Source organism: Capricornis sumatraensis, chromosome 18 (assembly GCF_032405125.1).
Source record: "Capricornis sumatraensis isolate serow.1 chromosome 18, serow.2, whole genome shotgun sequence".
Taxonomy (NCBI): Eukaryota; Metazoa; Chordata; class Mammalia; order Artiodactyla; family Bovidae; genus Capricornis; species Capricornis sumatraensis.
The window spans coordinates 68,578,984-68,604,469 of NC_091086.1; the positions used below are offsets into that span (position 1 = coordinate 68,578,984).

The 25,486-nt window shown below is 45.8% G+C and overlaps 1 protein-coding gene across 2 annotated transcripts in view; it reads left to right on the top strand.

Annotated features, from left to right (window-relative positions):
* The window catches only part of CTNND2 (catenin delta 2), a 935,828-nt gene that overhangs the window by 905,169 nt on the left and 5,173 nt on the right, over positions 1–25,486 (top strand). For both annotated transcript variants that reach the window (XM_068990784.1, XM_068990785.1), the window contains 3 exons: positions 13,862–13,988; positions 18,153–18,284; positions 24,588–24,661. In XM_068990784.1, coding sequence (XP_068846885.1) covers positions 13,862–13,988; positions 18,153–18,284; positions 24,588–24,661 — 333 coding nt within the window. The remainder of the gene's footprint in view (positions 1–13,861; positions 13,989–18,152; positions 18,285–24,587; positions 24,662–25,486) is intronic.

Below are 25,486 nucleotides of genomic sequence, written 5' to 3' on the forward strand. Positions count from 1 at the left end.
CACAACTTAGCAACTAAACCACCCAACAACAACACTAAGCATAAGACACAAACCAGATCTCAAAGACTTGGCTTACTTTTTTTTTTAACTATCTAGTGAATGCTTCTCATGTTCATTGTGTTAAAATATATTTTAGATATATAGTATTAAATAAATATAATATTAAAGTTAAAAAAAAAAAAAACTGTTGCTCCTGGATGCACCCCTTCCTGAAGCCATCTAGAGAACCATTTCCTTGCCTTTTCCAGCTGGTAGAGGCCGCCGCACCCTTTGGCCTTTTGCCCCCTTCCTCCATCATCTAAGCAGGCAGCATGGCTTCTCTGATTTTCTGTCTCTGCTTCCGTGGTCACATCACCTTCTCTGAATGTCTTGAAGACCCTTGTGGCTGCATTGGGCCCACTTGGATAATTCAGTGTAATCTCCCTTTTTCAAGAGCTTTAACTTCACACCTGCAGAGTCCCTTTGCTACATAATGTAGCCTGTCACAGGTTCTAGGTAAGTAGGATGTGGGTATCTTTGGTGGAGGGAGCATATTATTTAGCCAATCACACCCTGTCACGTTAGAGTCTAATTGTCCAGATCTGGTATCACACCTCTCGGACCAAGGTTTTGGCTCCTTCAAACTCTGTGATCACCATCTCTGGAGGGTTGCCCTCACCTGCATTCTCCTCCTTGACCTCAACCTGTCCACATTCCAGTGGAAAAGGGTGGGGAAAGGCATCCTTTTTTTTTTTTAAAGTGGGGGTGGGGGATGCCTTTGTAAATACTGTCAGAGCTTAGTCACGTGGCCAAATCTCCCAGCAAGGGAGGCTGAGTCCAAGTGGAAAACAGTTTCTATTACAAAGTGGAAAAATGAGAGAAAAGTCTACCAAGATGTTTATGCCCAAGAATGTTATGCATGTGCTGATGGCGACAGTCCTCTTGATTGCTATACCCAGTTCTTAATAAAAACCTCGTTTTTGAGAGATCCCACCATGCTTCCGTTTGGTACCAGTTAACTCCTGGTAGTTAACCACAACATACTTTCTTTGACCAAATTATATCAGTTTCTTTCTAGCTTGTCAAATCTTCTTAGTGATATCAGTTCTTTAGAATTAGTTCAATGGTGATAAATTGAATTCCTAAGATGGATTTACTCAATATTTGCTTTGAAAAGATGATGTGTGCGTGTAAAGTCACTTCATCATGTCTGATTCTTTGCAACCTTATGAACTGGAACCCAACAGGCTCTTCTGTCCATGGGATTCTCCAAGCAGACATACTGGAGTGGGTTGCCATGCCCTCTTCCAGGGGATCTTCCTGAACCAGGGATTAAACACAAGTCTCTTGTGTCTTCTGCATTGATAGGTGGGTTCTTTACCACTAGCGCCACCTGGGGAGCCCTTAAAAGATAGTGAAAGTGAAAGTGAAGTCATTCAATAGTGTCCCACTCTTTGCGACCCCATGGACTGTAGCCTACCAGGCTCCTCGGTGCATGGAATTTACCAGGCAAGAGTACCAGAGTGGGTTGCCATTTCCTTCTCCAGGGGATCTTCCCAACCCAGGGACTGAACCCAGGTCTCCCACACTGCAGGCAGACGCTTTTTTTTTTTTTTTTTTTACTAAGCCACAAGACTCTTATCCTTACATATACTGTACCTTTAAGTAGCCAAATCAATTTAATTAAATTTCATTAGAAGTGCCGGAGCTGAAACAAACTAATAAAAGTAACCGGTGTGTCAGGTGGTATTTATTTTTGCATTAAATTGCAAATACTCCCTTTTAGTCCTTGACGATTTAGTCTAAATATTTAATTCTAATAGCTTTTGGAATTGTTGATGGAATTGGTTTTAATGACTTTTTGAACAAACAGTTTACCTTAACAATAAATGGAAGCTTGTTTTATTATAGTGAAGAGGAACTGTGAGTTTATCCTCAGGGAAAATCTGGCTTGGTCTTCAGTTGCATAGACTCTGAATAGTCTGTTTCCATTTTTCTTTCCTCTATAATACCTTTTATTGAAATAAGGAGAATGTTTGTATAGCTACCACTAATTTGGAATCTTTTCTCTCTCTGCTTCATGTGATTACATCAACAGGTTTATTCCACGTAAAAAATGACTGGAAACCTGGCACAATCTTGAGCAATCAAATTTTTCTTAAGTGAGCAATGTCTCAGCTGGTTACCTTATTCAGTGCATGGCAACAATTCAAATTTTAACTTTCATTTGAAAAATAGGTTCCTGATGAAGTGATTGAAGTACAAGCTGTAAATGTCCTAGGCTGAATGAGTGGATGAACTTGGGTTGCTTAAAAGCTCCAAGGATTTACACCACCCTTTCTTTATATCTCAAGTCACTCATAGCAAATTAGCATTGACAAGTTTTATGCACCAAGAGCCTTCAAGGACAGCTAACACACACACAAAAAGCATGTATTTGTTACTTCAGAACTAAAGAGTCTCTCTATGCCTACTGAGAAATCCTTGTTTAGATTCCAACTAAATCTTACCAGATTAAAGAAGTTCCAAAATTGTTTTCAAAGAGAGGAAAAACATATACTGGCTGACAGTGTCCTCAAATCTGTTTTGGGTGCCAGCGAACATCCTCAGTGGAAAGAGCAACTATTCTCCATTTTCAAGGTTAATTATTTATCGAAGCTTTTGTCCAAGTCAGAGATGTCATTTATCACTAGAAAAGATTTGTTGCTTCTAAATTCTAAGTATAGAAGACAGAACTTCCATATCTCACTTTGAAAACAGAACTGCAAATGGAACACTCCCCATGTAACTCACCATCACAGCTGTAGATATTCACTAACTTTGTCACTTTTCGCCCCATCATTGTCTAATCCCTAAAGGGTGCCTCTTCCAGAGGTCAGGGATCACAGAAAAAGTAACGTGAAATCCCATGCCCTCTTTGTTTTCTATTTGGGGATACTTACTTTACAATGTTGTGTCCGTTTCTGCTGTACTACATTGTGAATCATCTGTAAGTATACATATATATTACATATAGTAAGTATACATATACATGTATCCAAAATCACTGCAAATGGTGACTGCAGACGTGAAATTAAAAGAGGCTTGCTCCTTGGAAGAAAAATTATGACCAACCTAGACAGCATATTAAAAAGCAGAGACATTACTTTGCCAACAAAGGTCCGTCTAGTCAAGGCTGTGGTTTTTCCAGTAGTCATGTATGGATGTGAGAGTTGGACTGTAAAGAAAGCTGAGCACCGGAGAATTGATACTTTTGAACTGTCGTGTTGGAGAAGACTCTTGGGAGTCCCTTGGACTGCAAGCAGATACAACCAGTCCATCCTAAAGGAAATCAGTCCTGGATATTCATTGGAAGGACTGATGTGGAAGCTGAAACTCCAATACTTTGGCCACCTGTTGCAAGGAACTGACTCATTGGAAAAGACCCTGGTGCTGGGAAAGATTGAAGGTGGGAGGAGAAGGGGATGACAGAGGATGGGATGGTTGGATGGTATCACCGACTCGATGGACATGAGTTTGAGCAAGCTCCAGGAGTTGGTGATGGACAGGGAAGCCTGGCGTGCTGCAGTTTGTGGGGTCACAAAGAGTTGCAAACGACTGAGCAACTGAACCGAGTGACTGATCCGTCTGTCCCCTCCCTCTTAAGCCCCCCGGCCACCCCTTCCCCCATGCCCTGGTCACCGCGGAGCGCGAGCTGAGCCCCCTGTGCGCTGCAGCAGCCCCCACTGGCTCGTTACACTTGGCAGTGTACATGTCAATGCTGCTCCCTGTTTGTCCGGCCCTCTCCTTCCCACACGGGGTCCACGGGCCATTTTCTCTGCGTCTCTATTCCTTTCCTGCAAATAGGCTCCTCTGTACCATTTTTCTAGATTCCATATACATACGTTAATATACAATGTTGGTTTTCTCCCTTTCTGACTTAATTCACTCTGTATAACACAGTCTGCGTTCACCCACATCACTACCTTGTGCTTAGTCGCTCAGTCATGTCCGACTCTTTGCGACCCCTTGGGCTTTAACCTGCCAGGCTCATCTCTGTCCATGGGGATTCTCCAGGCCAGAAAACTGGAGTAGGTTGCCATGCCCTCCTACAAGGGATCTACCAACCCAGGGATTGAACTCAGGCCCCCTGCATTGCAGGAGAATTCATTACCCTCTGAGCCACCAGGGAAGCCCTCTGTGACAGTCTAGGTTCACCTACATCCCTACAAATGACCCAATTCCCTTTCTTTTTATTGGCATATAGTTGATTGAAAATGTTGTGTTAGTTTCTGCTGTACAGCAAAGTGAATCAGGTATACATATATGTATACCCCCTGCCCCCCACCCATGCCCTGTTCATCTCACCTCCTGAAGTGTATTGATGAAGATTTGGTACTTAACCCCTTTTCTCTAGACTCTCTCATCACCAGATTCTCCAAACAATCCTTGAGATATTGCCCTTCCTCTCCATTTTTGCTGTAAGCTCTTTGTTACACAGATTGAACAAGTCCTCTCCCTAATTCCCTGCTGGTCCAGCTGGCACTGTGCTTCTCCATCCCTTCTCTGTTCCAGCGCTGGGGGCGGGGCTCACCACCCCGCTCAGCTGGCAGACATAGGATGCTGTCTAGCGATCTGGTCCAGGGAAGGAAGAAGTGTGGGAACACTCTTGCTTCACACATTTCATTCTATCACATCCACACACTCTGCACACCTCCTGTGGGCATGCGCAGTGCCCAGCTTCAACTCCAGATCAGTGACTCTGGTCATCAGTGTTCCCTGCCCAGAAACATTTCTGCAAGTTGAGCCCTTCATTCCAGTGGGCACATGGCACACCTCGCAGCAGGCATGGGCTCCTGTGTCCAACGTAAAGGAAGTTGGAGCGTATCGAATGAGAAATGGGATGCTCTCTCCCTTCTCCTCCTTTTCCCCAGCTCTGCTCAGGTTTGTGTTTGGGGAAAACTGAGCGTCTTTGCTGTGGACAGGAGCTCGTGGTTTCTGAGCTGCAGGATGCAATAAGCAGTGGAGATTGGGGGAGGGGCAGTGTGTGCAAAGAGGTATGTGCTCTGAGAGCTGTGCGTGGAATCAGCACCAATTCAGGGCCCAGGTGTGGCAGATATAATGATGCTCTAGAATTAGCTACACAATTGGTTAAAGAGGAGACGGTTTTATATCCTCACGTTGAAACATAGAGGACAGAGAGACATTAACATCAAAAGTGGAGTGGGCAAGCCATAGGCTACTTTTTTCTTTCATTTTTTTTCTCTTTTTTTCTAGGTACCATTTTACCTAAACTAGCACTGCCTTCAGCCCAGCAGTATGTCAGAAAGGACAGATATACCAATAGCAGCAGATGAGGTTGCTCTCAGCTAAAATATATTTTAAAAAAAAACCCCATAAGGCTCTGATAACCTTCATTTGTTATAGAACTGTAAGAGTGTAAGAACTGTAGAGTTAGCAATAAAGACTATGACATCGATTATCGTTGCATTTGTAATAACTAATGCGGTCATCTTAATTCATTGTCTTCAACTAGCAGAATCTATTAGGTACCTCTGTGTTGCAGGTACCATGCTAGAGACCAGGAAATAGCAAGGAAATAAACATGGCCCAGCCCTGCCTCACAGCTGGGCAGACAGACAGGCTTGCAGCAGACAGAAATGTAAGGTCATACCATTTTGTTCATAACAGGCAAGGGAAGGGCTTCCCTGGTGGCTCCATGGTGAAGAATCCACCTGCCAATGCAGAAGACATGAGTTCGGTCCCTGGGTGGGGAAGATCCCCTGGAGAAGGAAATGGCAACCCACTCCAGTATTCTTGTCTGGGAATATCTCATGGACAGAAAAGCCTGGCATGCTCTATAGTCCATGAGGTCACAAAGAGTAGGACACGACTGAGCAACTGACCAACATCAACAACAAGGCAAGTAAGAGCATACCAGCACTGCTAAAATCGCCCCTGAGCCTCAGAGGCATAATTCATTTAGTAATCGTGATTTATGGAACGTGTATTGCCCCACCTCCTGTTTACCTGGCTCCAGATGGAGTGGGATGAGTAGGATCTGACAGGTAGAAAAAGAGCAGGTGTTGTGTGAGGTCTCAGAGCTGCCTGATCCAAGGTGTAGGCTGTGAAAATGAGTCACGGGGTGATTGTAGGGTGATCAGGTATGAGTAGGATGTCGGGGTGGGGGGGGCTCTCTGGCCTGAGTTGGACTTATTTTTGTTCCTGTGGAAGTCAGCCTTGGGAATGCCATGTCTGACATTGCCAAATGGAGTCAGAGCCCTAACGGCCTCCTAGGATTTTGCCCTTTAAAATGTATTCTATATCCCTATTAATCACTGCCAGGTATGCATACAAACTCCAAGCCAGTGGTTCCCAGCCACGCTATTCATTTTGAAAATACCAATGCCCAGAGCCTACTCAGAACAATTTAAACAGGATCTCAGAGGCTGAGGCCTAGGCAGAGCTATATTTAAAACTTAAATATTTAAATAAATAAAATATTTATATAAAAATAAATATATATTTTTAAATATATTAAAAAACTATATTTAAAACTTTATACATATTTTATATATAAAAATATAGTTTATATTTAAAGCTGATTGACTCATTCTGCCCTTAATTTCTGGAAAAGAAACCAAGACAGAGCTGACCAGTCATCGTGAGCCCAGTGGATTCTGGGAGAGGTGGGCTGACTTGGACAGTTGTCTAATTATACCTCTATCAACAGAGAGACCCACAGTAAAAGCAGTTCTGAGCCTTGACAAATAGCTCCGTTCATTCTTTCCACACAAACCTAACATATGCATGTGCTGATCTAAATTGAATACCCTGCACACTTTCCAGAAAAAAAGACTACGGGGTGAGTGTGTATTGCACTAAGCTCGTGTAGACAGGTCTGAAAGTCACTTAGATCTTTCCTCCCAACTCTGATGGTGGAAGTTTCTCCAGTAGAACAGTCTTGGTGGAGATGCTTGTGGGATGGTAAAAGCATGTAAGATGGAGATGGTTATAAGTTCAGAGACCTCAAAATACAGAAGGAGAAGATCAGTAGTAAATACTACAGTGACCACCATTTAGACAAACCATGAGAATCTAATGGTCGTGAGGCTGTGAAAAAAGTTCCCTTGATTCTCACACTTTCTGGACCATTGAAAGTAATGATGTGGATGAGAGTAGCTTTGGGGAATAAAACAAATTTCATAAAGAAACACACCAGGAACTTTCACACAGAAGCTGAAAGTGGTGGAAGGACAGTGAAAGGGTAAGATAAAGAAAATCAGATTATTTCTGGTGGCAATTTAAAGTTCAATGACTTTGAACCCGTCTTCTCTTTTGGATTTCTATCTCTATATACTTGGAACAATTTAACAACCTCCAGTTTTAAGTTTAATGCGTTAAAAATAAAAACCAATTTGAGGTGCGGCTCTCATATCACATTTTTGACAGCTTGGCTGGGTCTTGAGCTGAAGGGCACGACTTGGCAGTCATCCTGCTGGAGGTGAAAGACAGACGTGAAAAGAGTTTGTTATCATCAATATTAAGGATTACCGGCCCAGCCCTAGTTACTACAGTGGTTCTTGGTTCTGTTTCCTTCCCTGAACTTTCTTATCTAAGCCAAAGGGATGGTATGAAGGGGAACTGTGGCGAAGTACCCAATAGAATTTGGGGCACAGCCTCTGGTCTACAGAGAGTTAAAACATTAAAAAGAAAACATAGTCATCAAAGAGGCAAATAATGATTCAAAACCTGTGTGCCCAAGTTGTGTGTGTTTCTGTAAACCCCTTTCAAGTCTTTCTGAACGACAGTGGGACGTCAATGAATCATAAACTAATTGCAGGCTGGCTAAACAGCAAGGATGTCCAGGGCTAGTTGGATAAAAGAAAATATTAGCTCAGAATAACTTTCTCAAAGAAGATATGTCTTCATGTTCCTTATTCTTTAGAAAGAAAAAAAAAAATATATATATATATATATCTTTTGGTTGAATGACTAAAAATTTCATGCAGTAAAAGATGTGCAGGGCCATGAGATCTACCCTCTAGGAAGTTATTCAGCATCACTAAGATGAGTGTTAATTCATCTGTGCCCTGGTCTCTAGCATCCGAGGTTACACTTATCCATGGTGTGTGGAAGGATGTGCCTTCAGAATTAAAGCTGAGATCCCCTCTGCGCGTTGGTGACTGTAGTGATATTGGAGGTCTTTGTTTTTGTCATCACACGTTTCACTCTGCATCAGTGGATGAGGGGCAGTTGGAGATGGAGCGGTAACCAGGTCACCTTCCTAGCATCCCAGGGGCTCAGGACACTGCTATAACCCAGAGCCTTCCCTGCGTTTCCACTTTGTTTTGTTCCCCAGGTTCCCGCCTCCCACCTTCATTCAAAGTTTCTGTGCTCAGATGTGCGCTGGCCTTATACAAAGGTGTCTGGCCGGTGGGGCGGGGGAGCATTCTAGATGCCTCTAACACCCTCCCTATCGTCGCCAAGTGTCCACCAATGTCACTGCCCACAGACAAGTCACCTGCACGGCTCATCTCTGTCACATGTCTACGTTCTCAGAAGTGGGTCTCATGAAAGATTTGAAAGCTTTTTTTGGTGCTTTTTTACCCTTTCCTCCTTCATAAGCAGTTTTATTATTACAGCCCCTTTCCTGACACTTCCAGAGATTTAAATACTTAGCTGGTCTCAATGGAAGCTGTGCTGTGCAAACTAAGTCACTTCAGTCATGTCCGACTCTCTGTGACCCATGGACTGCAGCCCACCAGGCTCCTCTGTCTGTGGGATTCTCCAGGCAAGAATACTGGAGTGGGTTGCCATGCCCTGCTCCAGAGGATCTTCCCAACCTAAGGATCGAACCCATGTCTCTTATACCTCCTGCACTGGCAGGAAGGTTCTTTATCACTAGCGCCCCCTGGGAAGCATCATCAATTCTGAACTGTTGTGCAAAACATCTGTACTTACCTGTATAAGAGGGGGATGCCGAGTAATAGAGTGATACTGCCCAAGTCAAACCAGGCTAGAATTGGGCCATGTTTATCCCTGATGTTTCCATAGGCCTTAGAGCAGATCAGATATTAGCCAGTATTCTTATTATGAAGCACTGTGCCCACCTTCCATGGTATACGGAGTATCATTAGTTACTCATGACCAAAGAAGCCAAAGTTTTGATTAAAGCAATTTCCTGAGCTGCTACCTAGAACACTCCGCACACACACACACAGTACATCATCTTTGAAATTGCAGGTTAGACAAACATAAAATAATCTGCCTCTATTAGGACCTATTTAAGGACATTTGCTGTCAACAAAGCATTCCCTTCAAAAGAAAGGAATGTCTTTTTAAAACAAATTTGTAAGTTGTTCCCGTGTGTGAGCAATGGGTCCATTCCCTTCTGAAATACTTTACATGCTTCTGAAAGAGGCCCCTTCCCTTCATCCCCACCCACCCCACCCCCTGAGGATTTAAGAGAAATGCCCCAAATTCCTGCAGAGACAGTACATTTCTTCTCCTATCCAGACAGCTGTGTCTTCCCACGGCTCCCACCCTCCCTGTGATGGTTTTAGCTGTTTGCCCCTGGACCCTCCTTATCTTGGTCACCACCAACTGCCCAAGACTACTGGGTCAGCCGTCACTTCTGGACTCGTCTCACTCAGAGGCTCTAAACAGCCAGCCATCTGCCCTGGGATTCCCCCTTCCTCCTTCCCACCTCCCGTCCTTTCGCCCTTGAACCCATGGTCTGCTGTCAATAGGACCCCCTATATCCAATACCCATGCATACGTGCACGCTAAGTCGCTTCAGTTGTGTCTGACTCTTTGTGACCCTGTGGACTGTAGTCTGCCAGGCTCCTCTGTCCGTGGGATTCTCCAGGCAAGAATACTGGAGTGGGTTGCCATGCCCTCCTCCAGGGGATCTTCTGAATCCAGGAATCAAACTCATGTTTCTTATGTCTCTTTATGGATTGCTCTTTCCAGAAAGTTCTCCTCTGCCTTCCATCAAGGAAACCCCCAGCACCTGTGAAGTGCCCCGACCCTCTGCAGATCCTCACTCCACTGATTAGTGTGCATTCACCATCTCCTTACCCAATCTCCACTTTCCTCTCCACCCCGCTTAGATTCCAAGAGCTTCCGTGACCTGCCCTTTGCATCTCTTTGTCCCTGTCTCCTTCCAGGTCAGTCTCCTGACCACCCCCATCCAATTCCATCTCCTTATACCTGCTCTGGGGCGGCCAAATGTGGCTGGAGAGAAAACATGCCACCCTGGGTGTCGGAGTCATCCCATACCCATGAATTCACTGCCACCAGCCTCAAGTTCCATCTCAGCTTCCGGCCACTGGACCACCTGGCGGTGGTCAGCCCGCTCCCTGCTTACCTTGGGAACCATCTCGCATGTCTCTTCTTCCTCTCTTCCTTCCTCTTCCCTACCTTCCCGTCTCCTCTTCCATCCTCTAAACTCCAACTGTTCCTGACTCTCAGCAGATGACCTCGCTTCTCATCCCCACCCGACCCCTTCAGGAAATGTCAGAAAACAAGGCTCCTCCCCTTCTCTTAAGAACTGTTTCCCTTCCCTCCTGCATCCCAGGTTTTTACTCCTCTGTGTCGAGGCATTCCCATCAGCACGTGAAACACTGCAGTCTCCTCCAGGGGGTATAGCAAAGCATCTCTGAGCTGCTCTAGCTCTTCAAGCCCCATTTCTCTGCTCCCTGTAATAGTCAGCCTTTGCCAAAGGCTGTCTGTACCCACCATTTCTCTTTCATCAATTCTCACTATCTTTTGAGCCCGCCTGAGTTGAGATTTACCAGCTAGACCAAAGAAAGTTCTTTTGTTTTGGTCATGCTGACTTCCATCTTCCCAAGCGCAGTGGTCCATTTTTGGTCCTCGTTTCCTGATCTTGCCTGACATCACAGCCTTCTAGTTCCGCTCCCAGCTCATCCTGGCCCTTCCCAGTGCCCTGTGAATTGTTTTCCGTGCTCTCTGTGCCAACTCAATATTGCAGCATCCCAGCCCTGTGCCCTCTGCTTTGCTCTCTTTGCACTCACATGCAAGGCTTCCATCTTCTCTCTTAACTTTATATGATATCTGTATACAGAATTCCAAAATTTTGCCTCAGGTCTGACCTCACTCCTGGAATTCCAGTTTTCCACTCCTGCTTTATTCTCTTTTCTGTCGTGTCCCGCAGGCATCTCGAACTCAGCACATCCCAGATGGCACTGTTGATCTCACCTCCTAAAGCCACTCCCTTTCCGCGGGCCCCTGTCTCAGTGACTCACATCTCCAGCCCCCGTTGTTCACACCAGCAGCATCAAGGTCAGGTTTATCTCTTCCACACCCACCTGCAATGCAGAAGACCCAGATTCGATCTCTGGGTTGGGAAGATCCCCTGGAGAAGAAAATGGCAACCCACTCCAGTATTCTTGCCTGAAGAATCCCATGGTTAGAGAAGCCTGGTGGGCCACAGTCCATGGGGTTGCAAAGAGTCAGACACGACTGAGCGACTAACACACACACACACACACACACACACACACACACACACACACTTCCACACCCAGTAGCCCAGGCATCAGCAGATCCTCCCACCATTGATGCCAGACCAGCCCCTAGCTCGCCACTAGCCCCCAGTCAGGCCAGGTTCATCTCTCCTTGACTCTAGTGGAAAAGCGCCTTATCTTATCTCCCTGTTGCTGCTTGACTCTCCCCAGGCTGCCCTGACACCCATAAGGCGTCCTATTTCCTGATTGCCTCCTGCTCACTCCCCTTCCATCACAGAGACTTTCTCTTCCCCTCACAGCAGCCCAGACCTTTCCCACCCCAGGACCTTTGTCTCTGCTCCTCTCTTGGCTTGGAAACCCCAGCCTGTGTCTTCAGTGTCTGGCTTCTCGCCATCGGCCAGGTCCCTGCTGCCTTGTTGACTTGGCCAACCGCAAGTTCTTCCTCTTTTTCAGATGAGTTTATTTGTATCAGTCTTTTAGTTTCCATACATAGGTGATACCGTGTGATACTGGTCTTTCTCTGTCTGACTTCACTTAATATGAGATTCTCTAGGTCCATCGAGGTTGCTGAAAAATCACATTACTCCATTGCATCATTGTATATAATTACCACATCTTCTTTATCCATTCACCTGTCGATGGACATTGAGATTGCTTCCATGTCTTGGCTTTGTAAACAGTGCTGCTGTGAACCCGAGGTGCAGGTATCTTTTCAAATTAGAGGTTTTATGTTTTCAGTATGTCACAATGTAGAATTACCATGAGTTTCCACTTGTTTACTGTTTGACTTTGGGTGGCCCATTAACTCTCTAAAGCTCAGATTCTTCCTCTGTAAAATGGAGATAATAATAGTATCCAACCCATGAGACTGTTGAGAAAATCTTGTCCTGGAGTAAACAGCTTTTGAAATAGCATACTTCTAATTTTGGCTCTATCCTACCAGTCAAATAGAGAAACAATGAGAATTACGTAAAGAAAGACACAAATACTGAAATGAGTATAAATTCTATTCTTGGTTAACTTTCATCTGACTATGTTTGCAATGATTCCTTATAGAGAATTGAATCCCTGAGAAAAGTCAGGAAAAAAAATCCAAAAGAGTTGAAAATGGTTGTGTCTGTGAAGCAGGAGTGAAGAGTGGGGCAGGTTTTTTCCTCGTTAATGCCAGTACTGTTTAACATCTTGCTTTAATAAAACTGAACGTGAATTTAAAAGGATAAAAAATGAAAGAAAAAAGAAATACTGTAACATCTTAACAGGAGTTCTCAGGGGAAGAGGAGAGAGTGGAACTGTTGGTTATTTTTATTTTCTTCTTTGTGCTTTCTAAATACAAAATGATCCATGATGTACTTATTTAGTTTTCATAATGAAAAATGGTATATATGCTTTTCCTATAGTAACCAAATGTTTGAAGGTGAATGGAGAATTAATTGATAGGAGAAAGAAATGGCAACCCACTCCAGTTTTCTTGCCTGGAAAATTCTGTGGACAGAGGAGCCTGGCAGTCCATGGGGTCGCAAAGAGTCAGAAACGACTGAGTGACTAAGCACATTTTTAATATGTTCTACTAATTCCTGGGGCAATTCAGAGAACACGGCAACCTAGGTGTGACTGCTGAGCCCCAGTCATGCTGAAGGCCTTGAGCTGCTGGGAATGCGGGCATTTGTGGCAGAAAAGAGGCTCAAAACACTGTAAGGGAGATAAACCAGAAGGGTCAATGGTCCTTGGCAGTCTGGTCACTAACGGACTGGTCCCAAGAACAGAAAAGTAAAGACTTTGGAAAACTTTAAAGCTGAAAAGAGGGCCAGACAGAGCTGGAGCCAGGTAGGCGAAACATGGTTTCAGGGTCATTCTGAGCATCCCCTATAGGCATGTGTGCTAAATCGCTTCAGTTGTGCCCAACTCTTTGCAACCCTATGGACCACCAAGCTCCCCAGTCTATGGGGTTCTCCAGGCAAAAATGCTGGAGTGGGTTACCATGCCCTCCTCCAGGGGATCTTCCCAAATCAGGGATAAAACCCGTGTCTCTTATGTCTCCTGCATTGGCAGGTGGGTTCTTACCACTCACACCACCTGGGAAGCGCCTCTGAGCATAGTATTTTCATTTAAATACAATCTTCAGGCCAAAGCAGAGTTGCAAAGGGATCACTTATTCCACAGCTGGAAAGGAAAGCCAGGCACTCAGGGTTGGCCCTCCCAGCATCAGGCTGTCTGGAGGGAGCAGGAGGTGGGTCTCAGTGAACAGTCCTCTCTGTTAACCTGGGTGATGGAGAAGCAGAGATCTGAGATCCGCCCTGACAGACTGGAGAAATGTTTCGCAAATTCGAACGCTCTGAACGCCCAGTGTCAGGAGGTGAGGAATCGCCGTGCCTTCCCCACGTGATGGGCACGTGCTGTGTTGTCTGTTGCAGGACGGATGGTCACAGTATCACTTCGTAGCCTCATCTTCAACCATCGAGAGGGATCGGCAAAGACCCTACTCCTCGTCCCGCACGCCCTCCATCTCCCCCGTGCGCGTGTCCCCCAACAACCGCTCAGGTAAGAGGGCCCCAGGGCCAGCTATCTGCTTCCCTTGGATCCAAGCCCCTTAGCTGACCCCGCAGACCGGAGGGCCATCCCGACTGGGACGTTTGCTAGAAATGTCCAATGCACCTGTTTTCTTTCTACAGCAGGGGTGACACTGTGTTCTATATCCACAGACTCAGAACAGACATCTTTCTGATAGAGCTTTACAAATCTCTAAGAGGTGTCACAGGCATGAAATACACATCCTGGACCTGCATTCAGGGAGAAATAAGAATAAATAGAACCACCAAGTGTTTGCAAGTCAGGCTTTTCCATAGACATTTTTCCAACTTCAGATAGTTTAATTTGCATTTTACTGATTGTAATTGGGATACAAAGTAGGAGAAAGAGGGTGTGCTCTGCCCTCCTTGAGAATGACACGCATTGGAGAGCTATCGTTGCAGCTTTCATTACTGTTCTAGACCTGATTTGCTTTTTATTATTACCTGTAAACCAGAAGATAAGTTATTTGCATACTCACCTTATAACCAACTGTGACTTTTAAAACATTCAATTTAATTTTTTCTAATTTTGTTTCGTTCTTTTACAAAAATTTTTATTGAAATATAATTGGTATGCAACACTATATAAGTTATAGGTGTACAGTATAGTGATTCACAATTTTTAAACATTATGCTCCATTTATATTATTGTACAATATTAGCTATATTCCCTGCATCATACAATATATCCTTCTAGCTCATTTTATACAAAATAATTTATACCTTCTAACCCCCTACTTCTATATTGCCCCTGCCTTTGTCTCATTTTTATTGCTTAACTTGGGAACTAGCTTTTCTTATCTACTTATAAAGACATCTTATTTTTAAACCCCCTTTCAGTCACTTTATGTAATGCCAAAGATTAAAGAACTCATTGAAGGAAAAATACAAACATATTGCTTAGTATATAAGTGGCATAGATTTTATTGTTGGTTTATTCTAGCATGCAAGGAATAATTGTACTCACACATGCAGGTATATAAGCCTTTATTTAACAAAAGTTTTTCCTTGTCCTTCACTGCCCTCCTCCTGCCAAAGAACTATATTTTCTGGAACCACATCTCAAAGGACACAGTACAGAGTGCCCTCAGCAGGGTGTCCCCTCTGCCCCTGAGCACATTCGTCATGAAACTTTACATCATGGTTTACTATCAGAGCAGTGGGGGAAATCAGAAATGAATGGGGACTATTTGATTGAAATAAATTACCTTCTCCCAGCCCCTTGAAAGCTTTTATTTCTAGTGCTGTGTTATTGCTTGCAACATTTAGCTTCACACTGAACAAGAATTAGAAAACCTCGTGTAATTCGAGAAAGTGCCACTTGCCTCAGAAGCATGGAGGTGGCCTTTTACACATCGTATTTTCATAATTCTTAAAAAGATAAGGAGATCAAACCAGTCCATCCTAATTCAGGAAATCAACCCTGAATATTCACTGGAAGGACTGATGCTGAAGCTGAAGCTCCAGTCCTTTGGCCACCTGATGCAAAGAGCTAACTCATCAGAAAAGACCCTGATGCTGGAAAGATTGAGGGCAGGAGGAGAAGGGGATGACAGGATGAGATGGTGGGATGGCATCACTGACTCGATGGACATGAGTTTGAGCAAACTCAGGGAGATAGTGATGGACAGGGAGGCCTAGCATGCTGCAGTCCATGGGGTCACAAAGAGTCAGACGTGACTGAGCAACTGAACAACAAAAAAAAGATAAAGAGCAGTGAGTCTGGGAAGCTCAAGGATGGTGTCTTTCTAAGAGCTCTAATTATGAAGAACCAGTCCATGTTAGGAAGATGGAATCATATAATAAACTGGAAGGTGCCCAGGAAGAAAAGCACTGCCTTTCAGGATGCCAGCATCCCAGAGATGCAGCTAGCGTCCCGCCTGGTAGTTCCCTGGCATAGCATATCGAAGGCACCCAATAAACACTCGTGGGCGTGATTTGATTTCTCCAGGAGCATCATCCTGGATTACCAGAGACTTGGACCACTGTGTGTGAGGTCTCAGGAGATAATTACACACTTGACATAGTTTCATAAAGCCCACCATCTGTGCAATATTAGATTCTCATTTTAAAGCTTTGTTCAAGAAGCTCCAAAATCTTGTCCCTTCATGATTGTTGGCAGTGACTCATAAAAGGCCAATCTTTATGCAGTAGACCTGGGAACAGAGGAGCAAGGGCAGGAAGGGACTCTCCCAGGAGAGGAAGATGGAGAGAGAAGAGAGGAGAGAGGGCAGAGGTGGAAGGGGTGAGCAAGACACAGTAGCCTGGGTGCTGAGGATGTGCAGAAACTGGACCCAGAGCCCGGTTGAGATATGTGGAATCGTTGCAAGTTTCTTCCCTGGTTTCCCATTGGATTTACACCCAGAGATTCTGGTCCAACTCACTGGGGGAGAGGAGCCAGGTGTAGCATCCATGTATTTTTGAGTATTTCAGGTAATTAATTCTGATGGGTAGCCAGGATTAGAAACCTCTAAGGGTTTCAAGAGCTGAGCAGTGAGCCTCGATTTTATTTGGCAGGTCTGAGAGGTGGGTAGTGGGCCTTTCAGGAAAGGATGGGTAAAGGCCCCTTTTGTTAACTTCCCGTTGCCGGGCTGAGACATCTACTGAGCCTCTCCCTCTTATTTATTCTGGCTTTATTTCCTGACCTGACGAAGAGCTCCTCAAGTTTAGAAAATGGGCCATGACTCATGTTTCTGTCCCCGATGTCTGGCACGGGCCTTTGTCCACAGAAGATACTAAGTTCAATGAAAGCGATCAAGTGACTCAGGGAACAAGCAGGCCCAGTGGGCTGGACCTGGGGGACCCTGCAAAGGATGCAGAACCGGAACAGGAGGCTAAACTGAGGCCTGACTGGGGAGGGTCTTGGACACCAATGAGAGAAAGAGAGATTTATCCTAAAAGTCTGAGCTCCCCAGAGATTCCCTAGCTTTAATAATCACCAAGTGTACTTAGTAAATATGGATTCCTAGGCCCATATACTGAAAATTCAGATTCAAAATTTCAGGGATCTGGTTTTAGGGTCCCCAGGTTCTCAGGTGAGTCTCAAGGTTAAACAAGTTTATGAAGCGCTGCCCTCAGGCATGGAAGATGGGGCTGACTCCATGCCTGCACTCTAGTGAGATGCAATTGACTAAGCTTGGGATGCGAGTGGCCTCACTGAGGAGCATGGAGACCAATCTGAGGTCAGCTTGTAAGATGCACACACAATGGCTGCCTTAGCACCGGCACACTCACTTAACCTCCACTTCTCCACATTGCTTAGTTGCTCCCACTCCATCTAGTCTTTTTAAAAAACAAAACTTCTTTTTGTTTGTTTCCTTTAGTCCAAGTAAATCTTTTCCTCTGTTCTGGGACCGGTTTGTTAAACCCAGGGAGGTCTAATTACAACCTATCATTTTAGAAATGAAGACCCAAAGGGTTGACAGGGCTCAGTTTCCAGGTCTGACAGGCAGATAATATCAAGGATGCAAAGTGTGTGTGCAAGATTGTTGAGGGCATTTGAAATGGAGCAAGGACACTCATCGGAAGACGGGCGCCCTCCTCATACCGTGCCCCCAGCCACCTCTGCAGGTTGATGGAGAGGATCTTGGAGGTGGGACTACACTGGCCCCACAAATAACCTCTGCCTTCCTTTACAGCCATGTCTGCATGACTCAGAATTTAAGCAAAACTCATCTGATTTAATCAGAGATTCTTCAATACCAGTCATCACTCTTCTGAAACACATCTAATTTTTTAAAAGGAAGGAAGAAGAAAGGAAAGGAGAGAAAGGGAAAGAAAAGAAAGAAAAAGAAATCAAGATGGATCTCATTCTTAAAACTGTCCCATACGCCTTGAGCAGGTCACAGCCCCACAAGGGTGTCTCTCTTGGGAAGATGCTCCCAGGATATAGTATTTAGTTCCCTGCCTCCAAGTTGCATGGCCCCTTAACTAGAAAGCACTGCGTGATATAGAATAAGGGGAGGGGGAAAGAGAAGAGTCAAAAGAACAAAAATAAAAATCAATTGACAGGTCCGTGTACACATACTGACCTGTGCTGAGCCTGGTGCCCTTATGACTTCACGTGTTTGTGTGAGAAGCTGTACGTGCTGTGGGATGACACGCAGAAAGTGACCCTTTCGATTTCTTTATGTAGCAAGTGCCCCAGCTTCACCTCGGGAAATGATCAGCCTCAAAGAAAGGAAAACAGACTATGAGTCCACCGGCAGCAACGCCACTTACCACGGAACTAAAGGAGAACACACTTCCAGGAAAGACACCATGACAGGTGAGCCCAACTGTGTGAGTTTGCTCCGAGGAGCTGGTGATGGGACTCGGGGCAGGGCAGAGGGTGGGGACATCAGATTTCAGCTCAGCAGCTCGGCAGGACGTGAGAGCTCGACAGCCAAGATTCCCAGGGACTGGCGGTGAGATGGACCTGGGGGTATAAACGCGGAGCATCTTGTTCCTGGAGGAGCTGGGAGAATCCTCGGTCTTTCTTTCCCTATGCCTTTCCTTCTCACTTTCCCAAATCGTGCTGTTGTTTGTTGTCTAGTCACTAAGTCGTGTCTGACTCTTTTGCGACCCCCCATGGTCTGTATAACCACCAGGCCCCTCTGTCCATGGGATTTCCCAGGCAGGAATACTGGAGGGGGTTGCCGTTTCCTTCTCCGTTGTCCAGCTCATGATATCCTCTCAAATTAGAGAAGGAGGTCACCATAGAGTTCTTCCCAATTGGCATAACCCAAGATGGTGGTCAAGCTTTGCCCATTAGGAGTGGGGAAGAAAGGGGGGTGGGGTGGGGCAAGGAGGGGCGGGGAGGTGGGAGGGGAAGGGATGGGAGAGAAGCAACAGAAAAGTAACTCGGGGAAACCTCCAGAACTGCAGCTGAGACATTTTCCCCTCTTGACATGAAACCAACCTCTTAACCTGGCGAACTCCCGAGAAGGCTCATGAGATCCGCTGACCTGTTTCCCTTCTGATCTGTCATGCCCTCCATCCTTCACTCCCCTAGTCACACCCATTGGCTCATCAGCTGGGACTCTGCAGAGCCCACCTGGGCCAGCCTGCCTAGTGACCAGCTATGACCTCAGCCCTCCTTCCTTCTGTACAGTTTCACTGGCTCGGCCTCCATGTCCACGTTCATTGCCTCCCCGCACACCTACCTCCCACCCCGGGTTTGCCCCTCCTCTGGGAGCAGGACTTGCCATATTGATGTGCATGCTTGTGGGGTGTGTGTGTGTGTGTGTGTGTGTGTGTGTGTGTGTGTGTGTGTGGCAGGGGTAGGGGGTGGGGATATGCCTTGAAAGCAGAGCTGCCAGAACCATCGGAATCTCTTCTAACCCAGGATCCCACACACTTTGCCAAGCAGATGTGGAGATGGGCCCCTCCTGAAAATAGAACATAAGGACTTCAACAGAACAGGCCAGATTAGGGCGTTCTTAAAACTGGGGTACCAGGGTGCAGTCCTAAACAGACAGTGAACCCCCTTATCCGAAGACTCCTAAGAGTTTGAGCTGCGATTCCTTGATATTATTTAGGTGTAGAGCTGCAGGGAAGCAGAACAGACAAATTGGATGATTTATTAACTTGTCTTCTGGATCCAGGGCGTCTAAGATGAATTTTTCTAATGGGAACTGTATTTACCCCAGAGGCAGTGTTTTTCCATAGCAACTCTACCCAGCTGCCAAACGAAAAGCATCATAAACAGATGCTCGTGGTCCCCATCCTCAGCTCAGTGCCCTGCCTCCGCGTACACCACCAGGGAACACCTCACCCTCATGCCTGAAACATCTCCCGAACGGAGGAACTGAACACACTGCAGAGGACGTATCTTTTTTTTGGCCATGGCGTGTGAGGTCTTACCTTTCCCCCTAGAGATCGAACCTCTGCCCCCTGCAGTGGAAGGATGGAGTCTTACCCACGGGGCCACAAGGGAAGTCCAGTGTAGGCCGTACCTTTTGATTCTCATTCCCTGGTTCGTTTATCCCCATAAGTGTTGCCCCCTGTGGTAGATGAGCATAAACAAAGGAGCTTATGAATCCGAATGCTGAGCAGCTGAGACTGTACTGATTACTCCAGAGCAGTGGAGTAAAATTCACCTGAGCCTTCTCTTTTGATTATTATTGCCCCAGGTAGCCACATCACCATCAGGCAGGGATGAAAAATTGAGACTATAATTATGAGAATAATTGTGAAATCAACTGCTTTGTTGTTATTTAAGTTGACCTTTTCTCTTTAACTCTCTCACCCAGTAGAATCATTCAAAAGGTTTTTCAGTGTGGGTGTGTTTTCGTTGAAATAGTTCCAGTGGTACATGATCATTTCCTGCAGACATCAGAGAAGAAGAAATAAAATCTAACATATTTCTAGATGTTTAATTTTCCCCGAAAATGGCAAGAACCTTGAAAACTCCAATGTTGAGATAGATGTCATTTTTCAAACTTATTTAGAGGCTTTAACAATTTTCTCTATACTTAAAAGCGCAGTTCAGCACTCTACGATCTGTCTTGCATCAGGCCTAGAAGAACAGGAGATCATCACTGAATAATACATTTATACAAGAAGGTTCCCTTTAAGCTAACAAGCCCTGCATAAAAGTTAGTTGTTATCGCTGTGGCATTGATGATGGATGGATGGGGCGTGGATGATGACGGGCGTGGTGCTGGCGATGGAGGAGGTGGGGGTGTTGGGAGTAAGGGTATTGGCGATCATGCTGGTGGTGGTGAGATTGGAGGGCGTGTTTGCCCTCTTTCATGGGCTTCCCTGGCAGCTCAGCTGGTAAAGAATCCACCTCCAATGCAGGAGACCCCGGTTCAATTCCTGGGTTGGGAAAATCCCCTGGAGAAGGAATAGGCTACCCACTCCGGTATTCTTGGGCTTCCCTTGTGGCTCAGATGGTAAAGCATCCTTCTGCAATGTGAGAGGACCTGAGTTCGATCCCTGGGTTGGGAAGATCCCCTGGAGAAGGGAAAGGCTACCCACTCCAGTATCCTTTCCTGGAGAGTTCCGTAGAGAGAGGAGCCTGAGAGGCTACAGTCCCTGGGGTCAACACAGCTGAGTGACTTTCACTTTCACGTGTTGGTAAGAACAAGTCCCCAGCCAAGCTGGGCAGGCATCAGCATTCCATGTAGGAAGGCAAATGATGAATTGCCAACCTCTGCTCAGCTTCCCTTTAGGAAATACCCATCATTTCAGTGTTTACTTGCAGATCAGGTTTCTTAGAACTTGCATATCCAACACAGTACTTTTTCTTCTTCCCCAATAAATCTAGGGGACATTCAAAGTTAAGTGCATTGAAAAAATATCTGAAAAGCTGCCATCTTCCTTATTTCTCAGGCATCAGAAAACATCCTAGACCATTACCCCCACTTGCTGTGGGAAAACCATGGGAAGCTTCACCCTCAAAATGCAGCATGTAAAAGCTTTAAAGTGAAAAGCAGTTTCTTGCCTTATCATCCCCTCTCCTGAGCTCTCAGAAATGCACATCCATCTGGGTTTTTATTCCAGGCTCCCCCGCCACAACCTCTGTATTCATTTTCTGGCTTAGGGGGCGTCTCATTTCTCTCCTGTTTATCTGCCACTGAAGGGCCCTTGGAAAGCCAGAGTCAGCTGCTCACTCAGGCATGCAGAACTGTTATAGCTATTTTTTGCGGTCATGATTCCCTGGGAGCATCACATGTTCAAAAGCACGCATCGGAGGAGGGCTGTGTGATCCCAGCAGCTGTACAGCCTGACTTCAGAATTCACCTGCGGATTTTGCCCTCCCACCTGAGCTCCCCAAATACCTTAGCATCCAATCGTCAATCCCGTTTTGTCAATGTCTCTGTCTCTGTCATGTCTTTAAAGCCATTCTAATCTTCAGTGTGTTGATTCAGTTGGAAGTTGTTGGTGGTGGTGGTTTAGTCGCTAAGTCACTCGTGTGACCCCATGGACTGTAGCCTGTCAGGCTCCTCTGTCCATGGGGATTCTCCTGGCAAGAATACTGGAGTGGGTTGCCATTTCCTTCTCCAAGGGATCTTCCTGACCCAGGAATCGAACCCAGGTCTTCTGCATTGCAGGCAGCTTCTTTACCAACTGAGCAAAATTGGGGCCTCTACAAAAAAAGAAAGGCATTTTCCTACCAGTCTACTCTTTGCTCAGATGGATGAAGGGCAGAGCACCTGGGAGGGACATGTGCTTCACGTGTCCAGAGAGGCCACCAGTTCAATCTCAACTACACAGTCTCCTTTAAACAGGTGAAGTGGGCCAAAAAGCAGGAGAGAGGAACTTCTAGTGGAAACATCTTTAGCTCAGAAGCCATAACAGGGAGGGAGACCGAGGCTATAAAAATGCACATTCTGCCGCCCCCCGCCCCCCGCCAAAATGCATTTTATTCTGAGTAACAGGAAAAAAAATTTCACCTTGTCCTTGAAATGACCTTTTCCATCAGCAGATAGCTCCAAAGGCAGATTTTTCTAAGGTTTACTCATTCATTCATTCATTCATTCATTCACTCAGCAAATAAGCACGCACGCTGTGAGCATGCCCTGAGCCCAGGCACTGTCCCAGAGGCTGGGGAAACCTACAAAAGTGGCAGGACAGACGGAGCTCTGTCCTCAAGGAACTTCTTATCTCCTAGGTAAAGGGAAGTAATATACAAGGTAAACAATGGGACAAGCTTGTTAACCAGGTAATAGCAAACAGTGTTGGGTGTAATGGAGAAAATAAATGGGGTCATAAGACAGAAGGTGTCAAGTGGGTGAGGTTCCTTTAACTAACAAGGTCAAGGAGGAGTCCTTTGAGCTGAAACCTGAATACCAATAAACAGAGGCAGTCCAGAGACTGAGGGATGTGAGTTCCAGGAGAAGGCTCAAGAAAACTAACATCTCGGATGCAAAATAAACTTGGATGCTCAGGCCAGGAAGGAGGGCCAGGGTAGCCCCCTGAACCAGGGAAGAAGAATGGGAAATGCTACAGGAAGTCAGGTGGGGTCCAGATCACACAGAGCTTTAGAGACGGTAATGGGAGCTCAGCTTTTACCATAATCACAGAGAGCAGGGCATTGCAGTGACATAGTCCAATCTGTCTAACAAGATGATGGCTTAGCTGCTGGGACCAGAGTGGATAGAGGAGCAGATTAGGCAGAGTGGAAGCTGGGCTGTTGAGGAGGATGCTGTAGCAGTGGTCCAGGCAAGGGATGGTGGTTTCCATGGTAATGCAAAGACAGGAGTGATGGGCATTCAACCAGAGTTTCTCAGAGTGGTTTTAAAGTGGGAAATGGGCTGTCAGCTCCCACATTCTAAGCAGAATTTCCCAAGAAGAATTTTATTGCACAGCTATTATGTGCTTTTAGTAATAATCATGGGTGGAGTGATAGATTATGCTGACTTAGTGTCTAGAGTGACTGGTGTCCGTGAGAGAAGAGATGATGAGACATCCTATTTCATGATCCCATAGATACTAGAAGCAAAAGGTACGTTTTTCTTGATATCTGAAGTGTTTTATGGGCTCCCCTGGTGCCTCAGAGATAAAGAAGCCACCTGCCAATGCAGGAGAGGTGGGTTCCATGTCTGGGTCGAGAAGATCCCCTGGAGGAGGAAATGACAGGGTTCCCCTGGAGGCGGAAATGTCCATGAAATTTTGTTCATGGACAGGAATACAGGTATTCAGGTTTCAGCTCAAAGGTCTCCTCCTTGACCCTGTGTCTAGTATTGCCTGGAAATTTACATGGACAGAGCAGCCTATAGAGGCCATGGGGTCACGAAATAATTGGGCACAACTTAGTGACAAAACACAACAAGAGTGTTTTATAGCCTGCTGATGCTTGACAGGCAATGTTTTCCAGAGCTTTCTTAAACTGGGACCTTTTAGCAGCTATAACAGGGCATCTTGCCCTGGGCCCTTCCTCAGGGCCTGTGGCAGGCGTCTCAAGGGCCCCAGGTGAGGAAGCAGCCAGGTGGGCATCTTGCTCAGGTCTTTGGAAGCTGCCGGCAGCTGGAGGAGATCTTTCCTGCCTTTTGTCTAGACCACAGGCTGGTCACAAGCCAGGATGCGGGGCTTCCGTCTCTGCATGGAACAGGACTCCAGTGCCACAGATGTGCGGGGCCAAGGCGGGCGGGACTTCCTGCCTGTCCATCAGACCGCTGAGAAATGAACTGTCTCAGCAATGATCAGGCCCTTCTGTGAGCTCAAATTAGAAATTTCATTCTTGTCATTCTCCAGCTAAAAGCTAAGCGGCCGATCCAGATTCCTGCACGCTTCAGTGCAGGTGACAGGCTTTTATTATCTGCCGGTGTTCACCAGGAAAAAAAAAAAAAAGACCGCAGCACTGGCAAGATGACCATCTGTTTGCTGCACCTGCCCTGGCCCCATCTCCAAGCTGAAAGGTATTGCAAGAGGCTGACAGGCTGTGGGGATTTTATATGAGTGCATAACTTCTTCTTTCTTAATATCGGTATGTAAAATGAGGTGTTCAGGGCGAAAGAACTTCTTCCATTTGGAATGGTCCATGTGACACCCAAGCGTGGTCAGGGCAAATCCTGGCCTCGATAACCATCATTCCTCCTTTGAAGTCTTGCACTCTTTGCTAATACTTTTGTTTCCCTTTCAGCTCAAACTACTGGAATTTCAACTTTGTATAGGAATTCATATGGTGCGCCCGCTGAAGACATCAAACATAACCAGGTAAAGGAGACGCAGCACGCTGGCGTTCATCTCCCTCTTCGTCTCCTGTGAAATAGCTTGGAATTGTAAAAGAGAAGTTAGCTTCTATTTAACATGCATAAAAGGGCTTGCCAGGTGGCACAGTGGCAAAGAGTCTGCCTGCCAGTGCAGGAGATGCCAGAGACATGGGTTTGATCCCTGGGTCAGGAAGATCCCCTGGAGGAGGAAATCACAACCCACTGCAATATTCTTGCCTGGAAAATTCCATGGACAGAACAGCCTTGCAGGCTATAGTCCATGAGATCACAAAGAATCAGATATGACTGAAAAAAAAAACCAAAAAGAAAATAACGTCCCCCACTGCTCTCCCCTCGTGTGTGACACCATACCCACATGGGTGGTGGCAGTCAACAGAACAGCCTCGAATTTAAAAGCAATCTTTATTTCACTACAACTCCATGCATTGTCTGGTAGTAGAAAGCAGATTTGCCTACTGTGATGCAAAACCTGAAAGAAAGGCCCAAATGTACAAGTGTAAGATGCTGGTTACTAGACAGATTGTCTAATTACTAGGCGTGGATTAAGGCACTCCTGTAACCCAGCCAGTTCTCATTCGGAAGAAAGCATTCCTTGCACATGACAGTTACCAGTGAAATAGACACGTCAAGTTGAATGTGAGCAACTGAATGAAAGGCGTTGTGTCATGCCTTGCTGCTCAGGTGTGTGGGAGAACCAGCAGCATCAGCGTCACCTGGGAGCTTGTTGGGAACACAGAAGAGACACCTCTCTGGCCCCATAACCCTCACACATGCAGGGTCTTATGCATCAGAGTTGCATTTTAGCTAG